General features: G+C 44.8%; 1 protein-coding gene across 1 annotated transcript in view; it reads right to left on the reverse strand.

Annotated features, from left to right (window-relative positions):
* The window catches only part of Sdk1 (sidekick cell adhesion molecule 1), a 970,573-nt gene extending 953,970 nt beyond the window's left edge, over positions 1 to 16,603 (reverse strand). Inside the window, 1 exon segment of the mRNA XM_028887375.2 lies at positions 16,360 to 16,603. Coding sequence (XP_028743208.1) covers positions 16,360 to 16,603 — 244 coding nt within the window.
* Between the last annotated feature and the right edge of the window lie 2,599 nt (positions 16,604 to 19,202).

Raw genomic sequence — 19,202 nt, forward strand, 5'->3', positions numbered from 1 at the left:
ATCCAGAAACCATGTGAAATTTTACTTTAAGTTGGTGAGGGGCTGCCAGTACTCTCTCTGTAAACCCAAGAAACAGCAACATACAAAGCAAAGTAGTTATAGTTAAAAAATAAACTCAAGAGACTGAAGAGATGAGAAGGCTCGATAGACAAAAGCACCTACTATAAGTGTGAAGACTAGAGTTTGGGTCCCTAGAAACAACATAAAAGCCAAGTGGACTGGCAATATAGCTACAATGCCAGCACTCAGGGGACAGAGACAGATCCTGGGGGCAAGCTGGCTGCTGTACTAGCTCTAGGTTCAGCAGGAGACCCTGGATGGTAAATGGGGACAGCAATCAAGGAAGACTGTCAACATCAACCTTTGATCTCCAGACACACATATACAGGTGAACATGCACACATACACATGTACACACACATACACATGCAAGCAAGCATTAAAAAGAAATAAAAACTCAAGCTTTAAAATTGCTATAAAGGAGATAAGCATAATGGCACAAGCCTGTAATCCTAACACTTGAGAGACTGAGGAAGGAGAATCTAGAGTTCAAGACCAGCTTGAATCAATAGTGAGACCCTGTCTCAAAAAAAATCTAGAACTTGCTATAAAGTATCTATGCATTGCTTCACAATCTTGATTCAGAATCAGAGTAAACCATCCGTGGTGTCCAATACATTATACTAGATTTCAACAAAGCTCAAAGTCAGGAGTTGGTGAGAAAATCAGTAGGGGGATGCCGTAAAGGACAATGCTCTTTATCTAATCCATCACATTTCTACTTCCAAGTGATACTCTGAATCCTAAGGTTCCACTAGTTTCCCTATGAAGATCTTGACTTCCCTGATTACATGCACCATACAAGCCTTCCAGTCAACCACATTTATGCCCAATAAACCATTAGCTCTATGACAGGGGGCAAAAGAGGGGGACCTACTATCATATCTTCATCATCTCATATTATCTTTCTGACAGTGCAATTAACATATGAATTAACCACTACTCACAGTTATTAAATTGCATTATAGTTTAAGCAAATTACGTACAGTTGCCAGTTCTGGTGGCCACAGTACTAGTTACTGGAGACTGAGGCGTGAGAATTCCAAGTTTGAGGCCTGCCTGTGCTACAGAACAAATTCAAGCCAGAATGTGAAACTTAGTAAGACCATGTCTAAAAATTAAAAGTAAAGAAAAGCCCTGGTGACATAGCTTTTTAAAATAAAAAGAAAAAAAAAACTGACTACATAAAGTGAACTGGGGCACTTCTATTTCTAATGCAATGAGCTCAAGTAGTGAACAGCTGCTCAAAACATTGTTTAAGGGTCAACTGTATCATTTGCTGTATATAACACAGTATAGAATGAACAAAATTAAGCTAATTACCATATGCATTTTTCATACTTTTTCCTGGTGAAAATACAATCTACTATTCAATTTAAAAGAATAAAATACATTGTTGTTTGATATAATCACCACAGTGTAACAGTGTTGCAAGCTATAGCTACAATATTGCAACATAGTTGCTAGCTATGGTTACCATGTATTACTCCTTCCAGCTGAAATTGTGTATCCTTTGACCAACATCTCTATCGCTCCACCTCCCGGTCCCGCTATACTACCCCTCTTACTCAGGCATTTTATACTTTCGGAATAGAAAGGCTAATACCGTCATCCTTCAGTATCCATTGGGATTGGTGCTAGGATTTCCCCCACTCACCACCGGATGCCAAAAATCTACAGATACTCTAGGCCCTTAGAGAAAATAATGTACTGCATACAGCCTATGGGTTTCTTTTAAAAGACTTAAGTAATCAATCACATTACTTATGGGACCTAATACAGTATAAATGCAATGTAACAAGTCTCAATATTATATTGTTTAAGAAACAAGAGGGGAAAATATGTGTGAATGTTTGGTAAATCCACAACTTTCCATCTGTGGTTGTGGTTGGTAGAATCCATGGATTTGGATTTGGCTCCCTGTTAACAGTGGTACTCATTAACATTGGTACTCATTAACAAAGGTACTCACTCTTGTGAACCACAAGGTGACTGAGTAAACGTATGGTTGGTGTGGATACATTGTTTCCTATCATTTAGCTACTTGGATCTCACACTGCTGGTTTCAAGTTCTTTCTTCATGAAATACAACTGTTAGTAGTTCCTCAAATGAAAACCTATTTTGTCTTTATTTCACTCTTACAATTGAATGTTGTCTATTTGGATACAGATCTCTAGATCACTTGCTTCTGTCCCTCAACACTCTGAAGGTATTTCATCATTCTATAATGAATACCTGCCATTTTAAGCATCTGTTTACCTTAGATTGGCTGTGTCTACTTTGCTAGTGTTTCATCTACTATCTATCTATGAAATTGTTTTTATCTTTCATGGGGCCCAATGTGCTTTTGGAATCTAAGAACTCACAAAAACTTTCTAGGGTCATAGTAAGACGACTCAACAAGAAAAGGCACTTGCTGTGCAAGCCTGATGACCTGGGTTCAATCCCAATACCCACATAATGGTTGAAGGAGAGAAAAGTTGTCCTCCAAACTCTATACAAGTTCCATGCTATATATACACCCATCCACATACATCATATACAACAATAACAATAATAATTTTTAAAATCCTGCCCATTATGTCTTCTAGTAGTATCTTTTATGTCCTCTTTCTGGGAACTCATGGGAGATGATATTGGATTGTCTCATTCTAAAGTTCATGAATCTTTACCACTCATTTTCTGTCTCTCTATCCCTGTATCCCAACCAATTTCCTCAAATCTCCTTTAAAAAATCAATAGTTTTCTCTTCAATTATACCTACTTGGCTGTATAACTTATCCATTGAGGTTACTTTTTAAAATTTAATGACCATAATTTTCATTTATAGAAGTCCTACTTGGTTCTTTCCCAAATCTGTTGTTCACTTTCTAAATCTGTTCTTTCATCATGGTCTATTTTATCTCTAAAATAAGTTCAAATAAAGTCATCTCTTCTATGGGTCCTACCATCCTGCCTCCTGAAATGCCATCTTCTGTTTGTAACATCTTCCAGTTCTCCTTCGCAGTGACCCCTTTCTGTGTGCAGCTGGGACATGCCTGTACTGCAAGCTCATCTTCAGCATGAGCTTCTTCTGCAAGAGTCATGCCTTTTCATTTGCTCTACAAGACTGTTTTTCAATTTGGGGCACTCAATTATTTTCCATAGTTCTGGACCATATTTTGTGCTAATTTCTTGGTGTAAGAATTAATTGCATTGTAAAAAAAAAAATGCTAAACTTGACATATGCACACCCCAACTATGAGTTTCAGGTTTTGAGATGTCTTTTTCCTCCTACTTGTCACAACCCCCAGAAGACAGCAAGTTTCTGTGTCCTTTCCCAAACTAAAAAGTAGGGTTTTTTCAGTCTCTTAACAGACAGCATAACCCTTCGAGATTTAATGCTAAGGGCCTCAACTCTACTTTCCAACATTATACAAACCTCAGGCCAAATCTTTTGCTCTTTTAGGAAACACGCCATCACTTCCACTACCCCAAGCCTTTGGGAGCTGTCCTAGGTTTGAGGGTACAAACCTCAAGCTCTCCAGTACAGACCGAGTACATAGCTTTCTTCTCACTTCTGGCACCTGGAAAATTTCAAGTCAAGATTGTGCTTGATTGTTTTTGTTATATTTTGACCATAACTTCTCTGTATTTATAGCAGCATGGGTATTTGAACTCTCTATGTCAGCTCTGGTAGCAATGTTTCTGCAAGTGTTGGTATGTACAAAATATAAAACTGAAGTAACATTACAAAATTGTAATAATACTTCTCATTCAGCTATAACAACAACCCGTATTTTCTTTCCATATTTTCTTTTTATTTATTATTTGTGTCTTTCACATCATGCCTCCCCACCCATCTCCTACCACCAAAAATAAAACAAAATAAAATTTAAGAGAAAAAAAGGAGGGGGAGGAAGGAGGGGAAAATCTCATCATGGAAGCTGCAGTGTGACACAGTAAGTCACGCAGTAAACCCCTTTATCCATACATTTTTACATGCAGGAGTTCATCACAAAGAATCATTCATCTGGCTCAAGGCCCTAGTCCCTGCTGCAACATGGACACTGGGCCCTCACTGGGACTTCCTAGATATCCCATTGCTGTGCTCCAGCAGATCACATATGGGGTGGGTATTGGAGTAAGCCAATACATAATCCTGGTTCTGGGGCTGGGTAGTTGCAGGGTTGGTCAGCCTGCCAACTCTCCCCTGTCTTTTCCGCCAGGGTGAGCTCTCCAGCACTGCCCTGGCTAGTTCACTCTTTGCAGCAATGAGCAAGGGGCGGGGCCAGTTCTCCAGCTTTAATGTCCTCAGGGTTGGTTCTCCCAAACCTACACCTTCAGAGCCAGCTCTACTGTGTTGCCCAGGTGAAGTGTAGGGGCCACTCTCTCGAGTGCTGCAGCCAATGAGGGGCAGGATGAACATATTTCAAACTTAGAAAAAATAAGTATTCCCAAGGTGTGTTAGGATCATCTCATCACTATGCATTCTAAACACTTCACAGTTTTTCCTGGAGATTTTCCACGGTAAGAGAACACACTCTGGACTCCACTTGCTCCTGGCACGTTCATTCTGTGATCTATTTTGCACTGTTAGAACCCAGCAATACTGTCCTAGAAAAGATGACCATTTGCCACCAAATCAACAATGCCAGGAGCCATTTCTTGGTCCCCTTATTAGTCATATCTCTACCATAATACCATTCAGGATGTTCTATGACAGTACCACTACCCTGTCAACTGTTTATTATTTCTATATTATCATATCAGTTCCCATCACCACACTCTTTCCCCCTGCAATTCATCTGGTAAACCACAGCAAGGCAACTATTAGTATAATGGCTTCTTAGTCATTTCAATTGTTCACAGTGCCACTCTGTACTACAGTAACTCATTAATCCCCAATACTATGGGGCCAGGGAGTGAATAAATTGTGATTCCTGTCTACTGAAGCATAAATAGCAATAACAATGCCTAACAATGGCTGAATGCTATGTACCAGGTAAGACCTTAACACCTTATCTGTAATCATATCAACTGATCCTCATAACAGCTATATGAAATAGGTAAAATTAACAAACAATCCTTCAAGGCAACAAAATGAGATTTAAAGATGATTAGGGGCTTAGAGATGGCTCAGTTGGCAAAGTGTTTCCTGCACAAACAAGAGGGGCTAAGTTTGTACTCCCAGAACCTACAGAAAAAGCTAAGCATGGCAGCATGCACTTAATCCTAGTTCTGGGGAAATGGATCCAGGTCACTAGATAATCAGCCTTGTCAAATTGGTAAGCTCCAGTTGGTTCTGTGAGTGACCATTTCAAAAAAATAATATGGAAAGTGATTGAAGAAGACACTCAACATTGAACTTTGGCCTCCACAAGCATGTGTGCACACACAGGAACAGGTACACAAGTAAACACATTGTGCTGGCTAGTTTTATGTCAACTTGACACAAACTAGAGTTATCTGGAAGGAGGAAACCTCAAGTGAGAAAATGCTTCCCTAATATAAGACTGTAGGAAACCTGCAAGGCATTTTCTTAATTAGTGATTGATGTGGGAGGGCCCAGACCATTGTGGGTGATGCCATCCCTGGGCATGATGCTTTTGTCATGGTGTCTCTTCACAGCAATAAAAACCCTAACTAGTGAACATACACACACATACACAAGACTAAATAGCCTACCCAAGTAGTTCAGTCAGTTTTTGTGTCTGCCAAAGCCATCCTCTTAAGCAATATGCAAGTGTCTCCACAAATAGCTATACCCAAAGTTTAGGCTGCTCCTCTAACTCAGAGCTCAGCTTCTAAACAGTTGTCTGGAAGCTTTAGGAAACCTCACACTAATGTGTTCCAAACCTGGATCATGACCATGCTGCCCAAACAAAGGTCCAAGCTCAGGGAAAACCATGCTCACCAACTGATCTTCCTAGAAAGAGGCCTGAATGTGGCCTGTGACACTTCCTCATTCATACTCCAATGGACTACCCAACTCTGTTTTGTGCCCCTAAGTCCTAAACTCTACCCAGATCTCCAATATTCTAGGCTGAATCTGCTACTTCCTCCCACTTCTACAGTTGACTGCTTCTCGGTCTTCTACAGGCATCATTCTAGTTTCTTCTATACAGTACCACTTTTGAAATAATAATTCAAAAGACAAACCTGACCCTGGCACAGTAGTGCTTGTGGAAAACCCCAACTCAGGAGGATGAAGCAGATGGACTGTAAGTCCTGGGCCAGCCTCGACTACATGGAAAAAAAAAAAAAAAAACTGATCATTTCACAAAGCCTGGGCTCAGGACCAAAGCTTTCAATCAATCCTTTTTTGAGGATCTAAAACTAGAAATGCAAAGACTGACAACAGCTGGCTTTCAGCTGTGCAAAGAAAACCATGAGTCAAGATGACAGCGGCAGAGAAGGAGCAGACCCATGAAAGAGGGCAGTCTTCGAGGGTGCGAGTGGGTGGGCAGGTATATCTCTGTGTTACTGTGACTCACACAGAGCCGCACGCATACCAGCATTATTCCTGGACTCTCATTCCTGAAGAAAAGATAAGTCCTGAACATGTCCAAATCTGTTGAGGTGGCATCTGCTAGGTACATTGTGACTCCCTTAGATACTTCCAATAAAAATCTTCTTTTTTTTTTTTTCCCCTAGTCCTGCAGAAGTTCAGGCTGAGTTTCTAGTTTGTGCACACACAGGATACTTACCTAAGAAAAAGCCTCTAAAAGAGCCAAGATGACAGTTAAATGGGGGGGGGGGAGGAATAAGCCTGTGAGGCAAACACAAAACATATCCTACTTAAAGCCGAAGTGCCATCATCCAGCAAACACATAAATATGTTCAATGTTTATAAGCTCATGACCTCCTCTCAAAGGTGTTACAGAAAATGCTTTGGGGTAAAAGCTACGTTTGTTTGTTTGTTTAATGTTCTGAAATTATTACTGCTTCCACTGGGAGCTACAGAAAAGCTGAATGAAAATACAGAGCAGAAGCATGGACTACACAATGAGAGAAAAGATCAAGTTGCATCCCTGGAAGCTCATTTCCTTTGGGAATGGTTAATATGTGTGCTAGTGTAAAATAAATAAAATCTTTTTCTAGTGACATGGTACCACTATTCAGGTTCCTGACTGGTATCTTACATTGTCAGGTATTATCAATTCATGGTATTTTTAGCCCAAAAATGTATATATAAGTATACTGAGAGATGGTGTGCCACAGAAATTTAAAAAAATAAATAAATACATAAAGCTGTGGAAACAACTGCATCCTATATAAACACCTTTTCTGTTGCCATCTGGTGGTTCATGTATAAATTCAATGCTGCCATGCACATTATAGAAGAGCTTAGTCGGGAGTAATCTCAATCTCTCCTGCATCACACCTACCACCTGGAGACAGTCAAGCTACAACTGCCCTTCAATTTGAAAATGGGCCTTTCTCACAAGAAAACCACCAATACACACAAAGCAACTCTGGAGAAGGCCATTCTCCCCTAAGTAGGATCAGTTATACCTGTGTCATACAGAATCCCTTTCTATTCCAAACCTGACAAACATCCCCAGGTCTAATAGCTAAGTGACCACCACCCATTATTGTCAGAAGTCACCAAGTGCTGAAGTCACCAAATAGCCATATTCCTCCCAGAGCTCAGTCATTCTCTGGTTACTACTATTTTTGTTTTTATTTTAAAAAGGCCATTCATCCTTGTAAAATTAAGCTTCCAAACTTCTCTTGGTAAAGAATCAGGTACAGAGTATACAGAAAGTCCTGAAAGAGAGAAAAGGCAACAAAACATTGTACCTGAGGACAATTTTGCCTACAGTAATTAGTTCCAGAGTCCCCTGTAGCCCATCATCTAAAAGCCCACATCCTCCGGAAGCAGCCTTGTCCATTTTAAAATAATAACTGTTTTTAAACACAGCAAAACCTAGCTGGTGAGATGGTTCAGCCGGTAAAAGCATGTACTGTACAAGACCGACAACCTAAGACTGATGCCTGGAAACCATAGGAGGAAGAGAGAACCCATTCCTGAGAGTTGTGTTCTGACCTCCCTCCACAGGCAAGTTCACATCACCACACATGCTCACAGGTGTGTTCTGATACACACATACATGCACATCTACATGTGCACATATACACAATAATAATAAAAATGAAAATAAAAACAGTAAAATAAAAAAGCATCCAGAAGCGGCTAGAGAGATGGCTCAGAGGTTAAGGGTGCTTGATGCTCTTCCAGGGGAACAGAATTCAGTTCCCAGCACCCATGTCAGGAGGCTCAAAACCCTGTACCTCCAACTTCAAGGAATCAAGTGCCCTCTTCTGGCCTCCAAGGGCACTTGCACACACATAGCATTCACACACATATATACATACATACAAACACAACTAATTTTTTTCAAAACACTGCAGAAACCATAGTCTTATCAAATGTTCAATAAGCTAATTCCCACAGATCAGTCAACTAATAAATTTAGTTGACTGACAAGTCAGTTGTCAAGAACTTGAATTATTTAATTGATAGCTATTAACTTCTCTAGACACTGTATATCAATAGAATGGCAGCTAATCCTGTTAAAAGTGAAAAATTATTCTAGAGATAATTTTAAGTAATTTTTAAATTACTGATGGTCACTGTCCAGTAAATCTAAACATCCTCATGGCCATCATTATTCCATCTCTGTTTAAATTTCTCACTGCATTAATTGCCACCAGATTTAGATTAGTCATGCTCTTTTTTCTTCCAGCCATTTAGATAAATAAATGTCTCCTATTTTAAGAATATTTATTTCTCCAAACTTCAGGCTTACATTGATAAATTAAAGCACTAATTTGTTTTACAGAACCTAAAAGTTTGAGCATGAACCATTGCCAGGCTGTAGTAAATCTACCCCATGTTAGACAGCAGCACCTAAGGAGAAATATTACATTGCACCAGTTGTCTTCAACACTATATATATACCCCGACAATAGTGGAATGAAAGGAAGCGGCTCGCAGGAGCTAAGACATATGGAATTAGAGAACCCCAGACAGCAGGCACACTCGGAGACTCTGGAGACACGGAGGAAGGAGATCAACACAGAGAAGGAGAGAATCAGGGCAGAACGGTCCCAAACATCCTTTCACTTACTTGTCTAAGCTCTACCACCACCACCTTTTCCAGGTGGGAAAGCAGGCTCAGGAGAGGCTAGCAGACTCGCTCACACTGCAGGTGGTTTCAGATTGAGATAAAAGCCAGGGCTACAGACACTTAGCCCACCACTTTTTCCACCTGCCACAGCCATGTTTCTAGGAAAGCTTTAGAGAAATTATTTTCATTCTCACAGTGTGGGAGATGAGGCCAAGCTGATGCCATGGTCTCTGACTTTGGAGCTGCCTGTCATGGGCCAAACCTTGTACCTACGGGAATAGCAAAGGTATAAACACACAGCAACGTTCCCGAGTTGTTTGTTTGTTTAGTTGTGTTGTTGTTTTATTTCTACACAGTGGGGGGAGAAAACAGTGTTAATGTAATGAAGCTGTAAACTAATAATTTCTCCAGAAGGTCTCAGGTGTGAAACCTGTAAGCAGCAGGAAGGTATCTATTGAAGAAGAGACTTCTGCATTCCAGGAATCTAGTGAAAGGCTCATCACAGTGATTTACTTGTGTTACCATGGATGGCAGGAAGTGCCAGAACAATAGTCCTAACTGACAAAATACATTCTCCCTCAGTATTAAGATTACAAATATTTATACACTCTTATTAAAAGAGATGCAAAACTTAGGGGGAGTTCTACTGCCTTGTTGAAAGATTGAAGTCAAATTAATTCATTAAAGAAACTATATGAACTTAGAATGCTCGTATGCACTGCTGCTTACTAGGAGTATTTAACCAAGTAATGATATGCATATTAAAATTTTATTTTTAAATAATTCATTGACTGCCCATAGCACACCTCTCGAATTATTTTCAAAACCACCCTCAGCTGCACTCAACTGCCAAGCACAGTACTCATGGGATCCTCTCTATCAATACCATTTTTGCTTAGAAAATCCTAAGCCAGAGCCTACACAAATCTCAGTGCTCCTCCTTACGCTGTGTCCATTCCATGATATAATTTTAGTGGGTGGCTATCACTAACCTGACCTCTGGGAACCCCTAAAGAAGGCCAGAAGGAGGCAGAAAAATATCATACAACCTGAAACTCCAACCCCATGTGGAAACAAAGACACAAGGACTCTTAGAATGGAAACATAAAATGTAATTAAGGGCAAAGCTTGTATCATGTAGAACCAGTCCATTTGCAGTCTCCACTTTGTCTGAAGCCAGTATTTAGGATACAGGACTTCCCAGCTGGATGCAGTCCCAGCAGGTGGCCGAACTTAACTGTTTGTTGTTAGAGAATGCACATGCTACAGCAAAGCAGTAAGCAAAAGATCTCCTGGCACCTTACATTCTCCACCTCTTGTACATTAAAGTAGAAAAAAGAATTTTCCAAATGTTCTCGAAAAAATGGTTTACTTTCGGTGGTCCACCCTGGAGTGGCAGCACAATGCCCACTTAACTGGAGTTCAAGCTACAGTGTAAAAAGAAAAATGAGTAGAGAGGGATACCAAAGTGGCAACAACTATTGTATTAGGGGACAGGGTTGGATACACCGAAGATGGTGTGCACATTTCTCTCCTCTGGCCTCAGAATCCTCCAATGTGATTTTTATTGGCTCCTGATCATGACTGGGAGGTAAACTGAAAGTTTCTGTCAGTTCAGTCCATAGACTATTTAGAGTTCCACCCACCATCTTTTTCTGCACTATGGATCAGAGTGTTTCCTGTTTTCTTCTCTCCTTCCAAAGGCACAGGCTATAGGGAGACCCAAGCTATGTCACAGATCCTGAATCAGGCTTTTCTTTCAGGCTCGGCCAGTACTCCTCCTGGAGTCTTGAGCAAATCAGTTAACACCTGGAGTCCTCACAGATAAAAGAACAAAATGCTACCTTTCTCCAGAGTTGTTCTAACCTGTGAGATGGCTCAGTGGTAAAGGTTTTTGTCACCAACCTGAGGTCAATCCCTGGGACCATCATGGTGGAAGGAGAGAAGCAATCCTCACAGCCCTCCACACTGGTGTGGTGCTCTTGTACATGCACACTCACACACAGATGTTTAGAAAGGGGGGGGAGTGAAGGATAAACTCATCCTTGGTTCATAAGGGACCATTAAAGTGGTTACATGCAGACCTCATAGAAAGGGACAATAGTTTACCCAATCAAGTGACTAGTGGCCCTCTGTTAAACCCACAGTGGTCTAGGAAGATTCCATTCAGTGTCTGAGCGCTAAGTATAAGACTCTAGTGAAGCAAGGTGGTCTGGAGCCCATGCTCCAGCTCCAATTCAAACTACAGAATTAAGGAATTGGTTCAGAGGGTAAGAGGAAGAGGGGACCACAAAGCGCATATGGATTAATGGAAAACAATAGGAGCTCAAAGGGAGGCTAGACTTGCAGTGACCTCAATTAACACTGCTTTGTTATTTCTCCATCAAACAAGTGGCAGAAAGGATAATTAGCAGATTTTACCCACAGCTGGGAAATGGCATGAGGAAAGTGGCTCAGACCATAGGAAAATAGGGTAAGAGTGCCAGCAAATTCAGTGAGATTATGGGATTAGCAACACGAGGACAGAAACAAAATAGAATATGACAAGCTCATATGTAGAACCCCCGTTTTAAAAAATATATATTTCTGTGTATGGGTGTTTCCTGAACATATATACCTGTGCACCACATGTGTGCAGTGCCCTCTGAGGCCAAAGGAGGGCATCAGATCCCCTGGAACTAGAGTTACAGATAGTTGTGAAAAGCCATGTGTTCTCTTAACCACTGAGCCATACAGAACATGGAACCTTTTTAAATATATTGTTTTGAGACCTAACAGGTCTGGTGTGAAGCCTAGGCAACTGTACTCTTTCAATTTCACTAGCAATAAACTGGGTATGGTGGTACATGTCACAGAATCCAAGAACTCAGGATGTAGAAGTCAGAAGTTCAAGGTCATCCTTAGCTACACAGTGAGTTTGCATGGGGAGTTTGCACAGGAAACCCTGTCATATAAATAAGTGTCACTAATGATTCTAATGCAATCCTCAGAGCAGCACAAGGCAGGAGCTGAACAGTTGCATTAGCAAGGGACACAATGCAAAGTAAAAGGACTGATTAGAAAACGAGCCTGGGACCCATGCCGGGTTTGATCGAACACAGATTCCAGGTCTACTAAGATCTGAAGGCTTGGGGACAAGACTAAAGGGGGAATGGAGGCTCACAGAACAGCGGTTCCCAAACCTGACTAATCATCAGAACCAACTGGGGAGTCTAGAGATCCTACTGCTTAGCTCAAACCTCAAATCAACAAAGTCTAGAAGTCCAATCCTGCCTCAGAGCTCCCAAAGGATTCTAGTGTGCAGCCAAGCTATGAAACACTGGCTTAGGGAAGCTTCCAGAAAGTCAGCTGGTAACTGGAGTGAGACAACAAAGCAATGTAGCCAGGGATTCTCAAGCGACAGTGGACATGAGAGTCACCTGGAAAGCACTTGGTGGCTCACCCGAAATGAGCTGGTCCTGCATACCCTCAAATGTCCACCTGATTCTAATGCAGTGTTTGAGAAGAGCAGATCCAAGAGACTGGAAAGAACATTTTCTTTTTTGAGACAGGGTCTCTCACTGAAGCCAGAACTTAGCAATTCTGCTAATCTGATTGGCCAAGCAGCTTCAAGGGATCTGCCTGACTCTGTCCTACCCCTCCCTCAGTGTTAGAGTCATCAGGACTTTTAAGTGAGGATCTGAACTCAGCTCTTCATGTTTGCCCAGCAAGCATTTTATCAATGGAGCCACCTCAGCTCCAGAGAAACAGAATTCTCCAGCCCAAGACACCCCTGTCCCTATGATGCATCCCTTGCCTCAGAAGCCCTCTTTCTGAACCACTCATACTTGGTGCACAGCATAAAGAAAGCATGCATTGCCACCTGCCTTCCAGAACTAACAACTTGGCGTTTTAAAAATCCAGACGAGTCATGAACAATTAAACACACACCAATAAGCAGAGAATATAATTTCCATTTCCATGTACAGAGAAGAAACTGCAGTACATCCTGAAGTTACACTTGTAAGATCCAAACCTGATGCTTTACATCATGGCCAGAAATCTATTCCCCGCTTGTAACTTCAGCTATACGTATATAACTTTTAGTAAACATGTTGCCCTCACTGTCTGCTAGAAATCATGACCAAGCCGACCCATAGGAAGTATCCTAAGAGGAAAACCCAACAGAGGAATTAGAAATGGCCTTAGATAGATACACAGTATCAATATGGCATTATGACAGTTTCAACTTAGTGGTAACTGTTCCATGCAAAATGTTACATTTTATCTGAAAGGATTCTAGAGAAAGCATTCCTGTGCATATGACCAACTCATCATCTCATCAGAAATCTCGACAGCGGCACCGGAATTTTCATTTTCAAGATACATGAGGTTTTGTCAAATGGTGACATCTCCTCTGTAATATGAATTTTCAATATGATATAAAAAATGATGGATATATTACACATTTCACATAGCACAAAGAACAGAAAGCTGTCGATGAATTTAAAATTTGTGACAACCTATTTGAAATTTTACACTAAAAGATCTGCATACTTTCGTGCACCATATAAATGTGAAATGGGTGCCTGTGTTTTTATTGGCAAGAAGTAATAAAGGATTCCTTCCTCTCTTTGAAAAGTATGGCTGTTGTCTAGTACATGTATTTATAAAAATTAATAATTTTCACTAACATTACAATTGTGAAAGGGCAACACTTTACAGGGCGTGCAAGGTGCAGCTGATAAACTCGGATACACTTCAAAACAAGAGCTGTAGCAGATCTTTCCCACTGTTCAAAGCGGTGTGCCAATCTTCAAATGTACAGGTGACTGTCGTCAAGTGAAAGTCACTTTCATTTTTAAGAAGAGAAACTGAACTCCATCTCTGAAGGTCATCCTAAGTGATCTCGATTTCTTCACTTGAACCTGGTTCCTCTGACAACCTACAGATTCCATTTTACACAATCAGTAAATGCTTTTCCTCCTGGATGACATCCTTAGGTAAAAGGTGCCAGAAAAAAGTGAAATGAGGATGTTAGGTGTGGAGGGCTAAAAGTAACCAGAAACACGGTGATTTGTTTCCATACAGAAAACATGAAAGGGGGAATTTATCAAAATCTAAGAGGAAAAGGGCTGCCACCCAGATAACATTAGATAAGCTCAAATAAGAATATTAAGTTATTAGAGTCTTATTAAGCTATCTCATTGTAATTTTGAAGTCAGACTTTTAAGTGTTGCATTTAAATCACTGGGGTTTTACCACACATAACTCATGGCACATATAACACAGAACATAGCTCTTTGTAATTTAAGTATAATCTACCTATTTCCTTCAATCTCCAAATACTCAACGCCTTACTTTGGTAAGCTTCCAGGATACAAGGAATGAACTCGAAAGTTAATTTTTCTAAACTACCAAGAGTAAACCAGGTTCACTATTTGTTTTAAAGACTTCATCAAAAGTCATGTTAACACGATTATGTCTAGTTTTTTCAGTTTTGAGACCAGCAACCTCCCCGGGGAAGAGAGAGCTGACTAGCACATGCATGCTTCAGGTTTAAGCAGCGGAAATCCAGATTTAGGAGGGAAAGCTCTTTCGGGAGAGAGTCCATCTCCATTTGCAAAAGGTCACCTGGAATCCGCAGATCCCCTTTCCTTATTTTAGAGAACACCTCCGTGTTCCAAACAGAAGCCAACCGAGGGAGAAAAACAAAGCCTGGAGGCAAAGCTGGGGCCCTCAAAGTTTTGCTCCACCGAGTACTAGGCACCCACTAGGGGCGAGGCATCAGGACTAGGGGAGGGGAGGCAGCCCTGGGGAGAAATGGGGAAAGAGAGACTGGTGGTGACTGGCACTTGATATTTGAAGTCCACCGCGGATGTCACTCATCGTTAACAAGACTCTGCGGTGCAGACTCAGATACGAATCAGCTTGTGTTTAATCAGTGCAATAGGACGCGCTGGGCGTTCTTTGAAGCCACGGTGGCTGGGGCTCAACTTTAAAGGTTCTTCCAGGGCTCCGATTTAAAAAAGAAAAAGAAAAGAAAATGCAACACACAACACACAGGGCGCATTCTCCTGCTACTCGGTGTCAGCGCGCTCCGATTGCAGTGCGAATTAGAGGCACACCGCATTAACCCTTTAGCTGCCTCCAGACCTAGCGACCCGCAGTCCCGACCCGGTGATTCAGAGGGTGGGAGACCCTAAACGCTCGCAAAGTTCCCAGCGCTGCGCCGAGGGGCACCCACAACCCCTAGGTCACTCCAGGCTGCACTCACAAAGTCTACCCTAGAGGATCCACCCCAGGCGGCGCGCACCCCCAGAGTCCACGCCAAAGCTGTCCACTCAAGCAGCACCCATTTATGGAGCCCATCCAAAATGCCAACACCCTCAGGGCCCGTGTCAGGGTTATCTACTCCAGTAATGTCCATCCCCAAAGTACACCCCAAAGATAGCCTACTCCAGGCTGAACGCACCCCACAGGATCCACCTCAGGGGTATCAATCCTAAAGTCCACCAGGGATGTGCACTCATATAATCTAGGGAGTGACCATTCAAACAGTCCGTCCCAGGGGTGTGCGCTCCAGTATTTCAGACCCCACGGCCTAGCCCAGATGCATCCATTTCTAAAGTCCACCCCGGGGATGTCCATTCGTAATACAACCCATGCCAGGTGATGCCCACTCCAAGAGTCCATCCCCCAAGGGGTGTGCACCCTCCCAGCCCAGCCGAGAGGTGGGCATCCATACTCCACCTCAGGGGTGTCACCCCGCGACTGTGCAACCCTAAAGCTCAGCCCTGAGGTATCCACCTGCAAAGTCACCTCAGGGTTGTAAACCCATAATATAGTTCACTCCAAAGGTATCACCTCAAGATTGTGCACCCCTGAAACTCAGTCCGAAGGTATCCACTCATAACAGCCCATCCCAGATGGCACCCACAAAGTATACCACAGGGTGTCACCCCAAGATTGTGCGCCCCTGAAGCCCAGCTCACAGATGTCCACTTGCAAAGTCACCTCAGAGATATCCATTCATAATCTAGACCAGGTGGCGCCCACAAAGTTCACCCCTGGGGTGTCACCCCGGGCGGCGCGCGCGCTCCAAGAGTCCACCCCGGGATTGCGCACCCCTAAAGCCAACCCCGGGCGGCGCCCACAAAGTCCATCTCGGGGGGTGTCACCCCAGTCAGGCCCGCCACCTACCTTGCGCCAGCGCCCGCAGCAAGTGCAGCTGGAGCAACAGCAGCGCCCACCACCCGCGGCCCGGCCTCAACTTTGCCGCCCGCCGGCCCGCGCCCGGCCCGGGGGTCTGGGGCGCCGCTCGCAGCCCGGGGCGCTCGGGGTCGCAGTGGTAGCCGGTCCGGCTCTTCCGCGGCCGCCCGGGCCCCGCACGCTCAGGGGGCGCCGCACCGCCGCCGCCCGCCACGGAGGGCCGGGCGCGGGCCATGCCGCGGAGCCGCCACCCCCGGGCGCCGCGGGACGGGCAGGGCGGGCGGGAGCGCGCAGCCCCGCGGAGGCAGCGGCGGGCGCTGAGGGGCGGCGTCCGGGCTCCGATGGAGCGCGAGCCGGGCCGCGGAGAAGTTGTCAGCGAGCTGGGGAAATGCCCGGCACGTCGTCCTGGCTGCTCGCAGCCGCGCAGCGCCGGGCCCCGCAGCGCTCTCTGAGGGGAGCTGAGCAGAACGCCTCTGCCGCCGCCTCTGCCTCTGCCGCCGCCGCCCCCGCCCGGCGCTGAGGAGAAAGTGCGCCCGCCCGCGCGCCGGCTCTCGCCTCGGCCGCCGCCACCGCCGCGCCCCATTCACAGCCCGGCCGCACGCGCCGCCCGCGCCCGCCGCCCGCCTCTGATTGGCCGAGCCCCGGCGGCTCTCGCGCCTGGGACCCGCCCCCACGGTGCTCGCTTGTTTTCAAACTCGCCGCGCCCGCCCGCTTGCAATTTCGTGCCGGGGCCCAGAGCGACTTCCCGCGCCCGCTGCGCCCCCTAGGGACCCTCAGCGGGGATTGCAGCCGGCGCGCCGTCTCGGCACGCGCTTCCCCGGCGGGCTTGTCTGCTGGGGTGTGCTCAGGCGGGGCGGTGCCTATTCCCACACCCGGGGGCCCTGGAGTCCTGCGGGTGGGATGACAGGTGTGGCGGCCCCCGGCATCGCAGGTCCAGGCGTTCCTGAGGGATCCGCGAGCGGAGGGCGGGTGGGCACACGCCTCCATGAGTCCGGGGAGCCTCCCTGCTTCCAGCCAGGGACTCTGGTGCTGGGGTGGTGAGCCAAGTTGCTGTCATTGCGAAGGCGAAAGGCGCGCGATCGAGTTTGCAATTCCCAGCAACCGGAGGCACCCAGGGGGTGCAAACACTCAGCCTGTTCGAGGAGTGGACATGGCTTTGGAGAGGCGTCCAAGGTCATGCGTGGCCTGCAGGACCACAGCACAGGGCGCTTCCCGTTGTGCCGTGGGAGGATCTGGAGGGGTTGGGGAAGGATCAGTCATCCCAGGGTCTGGGGAGCCTTCAGGGGTGGAGGGGTGGGGTTGGGCGCGGACCGTTAGCAGCATGTGGTATCCATTAGCTGAGTTTATAGGGTGAACTCAGCACGCTGGAGCCAAGAGGCTGAGATTTTTTTGGGGAGAGGAGCTGGGAGGTGACAGTCCAGTCCTATGTTGTTGGGAGTTGGCGGAGAGCATGTGATGGTGTTTGAGTGAGGTCATGTATGATTAGAAGGCCAAGGAGACAGGGAGTGTGCCCAGCAAGGCGCTGGCTCCCTAGAAAGAGCTCTGTGTCAACTTAAAAGTACTGTTGTGTTGATTGTCCCAGCCAACAAAAAGCCCCAGGCAAGGGGTTGAGAATTATAAGAGCCAATTCCTGTTTGCAGAGCCCTTGTATTGAGCTGACTCTAGACATGGGCCAGTATCTACAAACAGCTAAGGAAAGGTGGGGAAACTGAGGCCCAGGGATGGTGGCAGTTGGAGATAGTGAGTTAGGAACTGAGAATCCAGTCTTTGCTTTTTGCCCTTTCCTAAACAAACTACAAAAAAAAAAAAAAAAAAAAAAAAAAAAAAAAAGCAAAGGAATAAAAATGCAGCCAAAATGTGCCCTGTTCTCTAGGTGCCAAGGCTCCTAAAAGGGCAATGGTTGCCAGAGAAGAGAAGTGTCCCCTCAGCCCGGGCACCCTGAGAACATGTGGATTTTGACTGGGAGTAGAGGGAGGCGGTGTTTGTAATTTCTGTTGCCAACTATGTAGGCTTTTACAAACTTACAGGATTATGTAAAAGCCAGGAGCATGGATAAATGAGCAACATCTGCTGTGCTCAAGGAACTCGGGGCTGGCCAGCAGCACCATCTCACCCACCAAACTGTTGTCATTGATGCTTACAAAGGTGACATGACCTGTCCAAGGTCAAGGGTGCAGATCTTTTCCTCCCCACCTTTAAGTGCCTCCACTTTGCTCTGAGATGGGGGCGGGGGGGTGGGGGGGGGTGTTGAGTGTATAACTGTGGGGCAGATTTGACCTGGTGGGTTAGCTCTGCTCTTCCAAGTTGTGAAATTTGGGCAAATTGCTGAATGAGTTTCTGGAAAAAAGTTAGGAATAATTCCCATCTCAGAAGTCTGTTGCAAGAAAATGACATAATCCACACTTAATAAAGGATCGTCTCCCTTCCCCTGTTCCCATGTGGCAATGCTTGCCATGAAACACACTCACTCTGCCAGACCCGAGTTTGCCCTGCAGCTCAGCTTTTCCAAATGCCTATAACATATATTCTTGTACCCTTCTAGCGTGGGCACCAATGGGACTCCAGCAGCTTCTTGACTTTTGCATACTCCAGAAATGTCCACAGCCTCTTTCTTCGCTGTGATTTAGCTGGCAGTTAGCAGGAACCTTCATGCAAACTGGCTTGCAAAAGACAAAACCCGAGTCATGGTATGGTCGGTTTATGGGAGATCAAGATAGAAGATGCCACTGCCACAGAGAAGGTCTGGGGACCCCTCAGGGAAATGTTTTATTTCAGTATCGTCCTGGGAAAGTGAGGCTCTATTACGGTCTCCATCCTGCAGCAGAAGAAATGAA

The sequence above is a fragment of the Peromyscus leucopus genome, chromosome 23 (genome assembly GCF_004664715.2).
Source record: "Peromyscus leucopus breed LL Stock chromosome 23, UCI_PerLeu_2.1, whole genome shotgun sequence".
NCBI lineage: Eukaryota > Metazoa > Chordata > Mammalia > Rodentia > Cricetidae > Peromyscus > Peromyscus leucopus.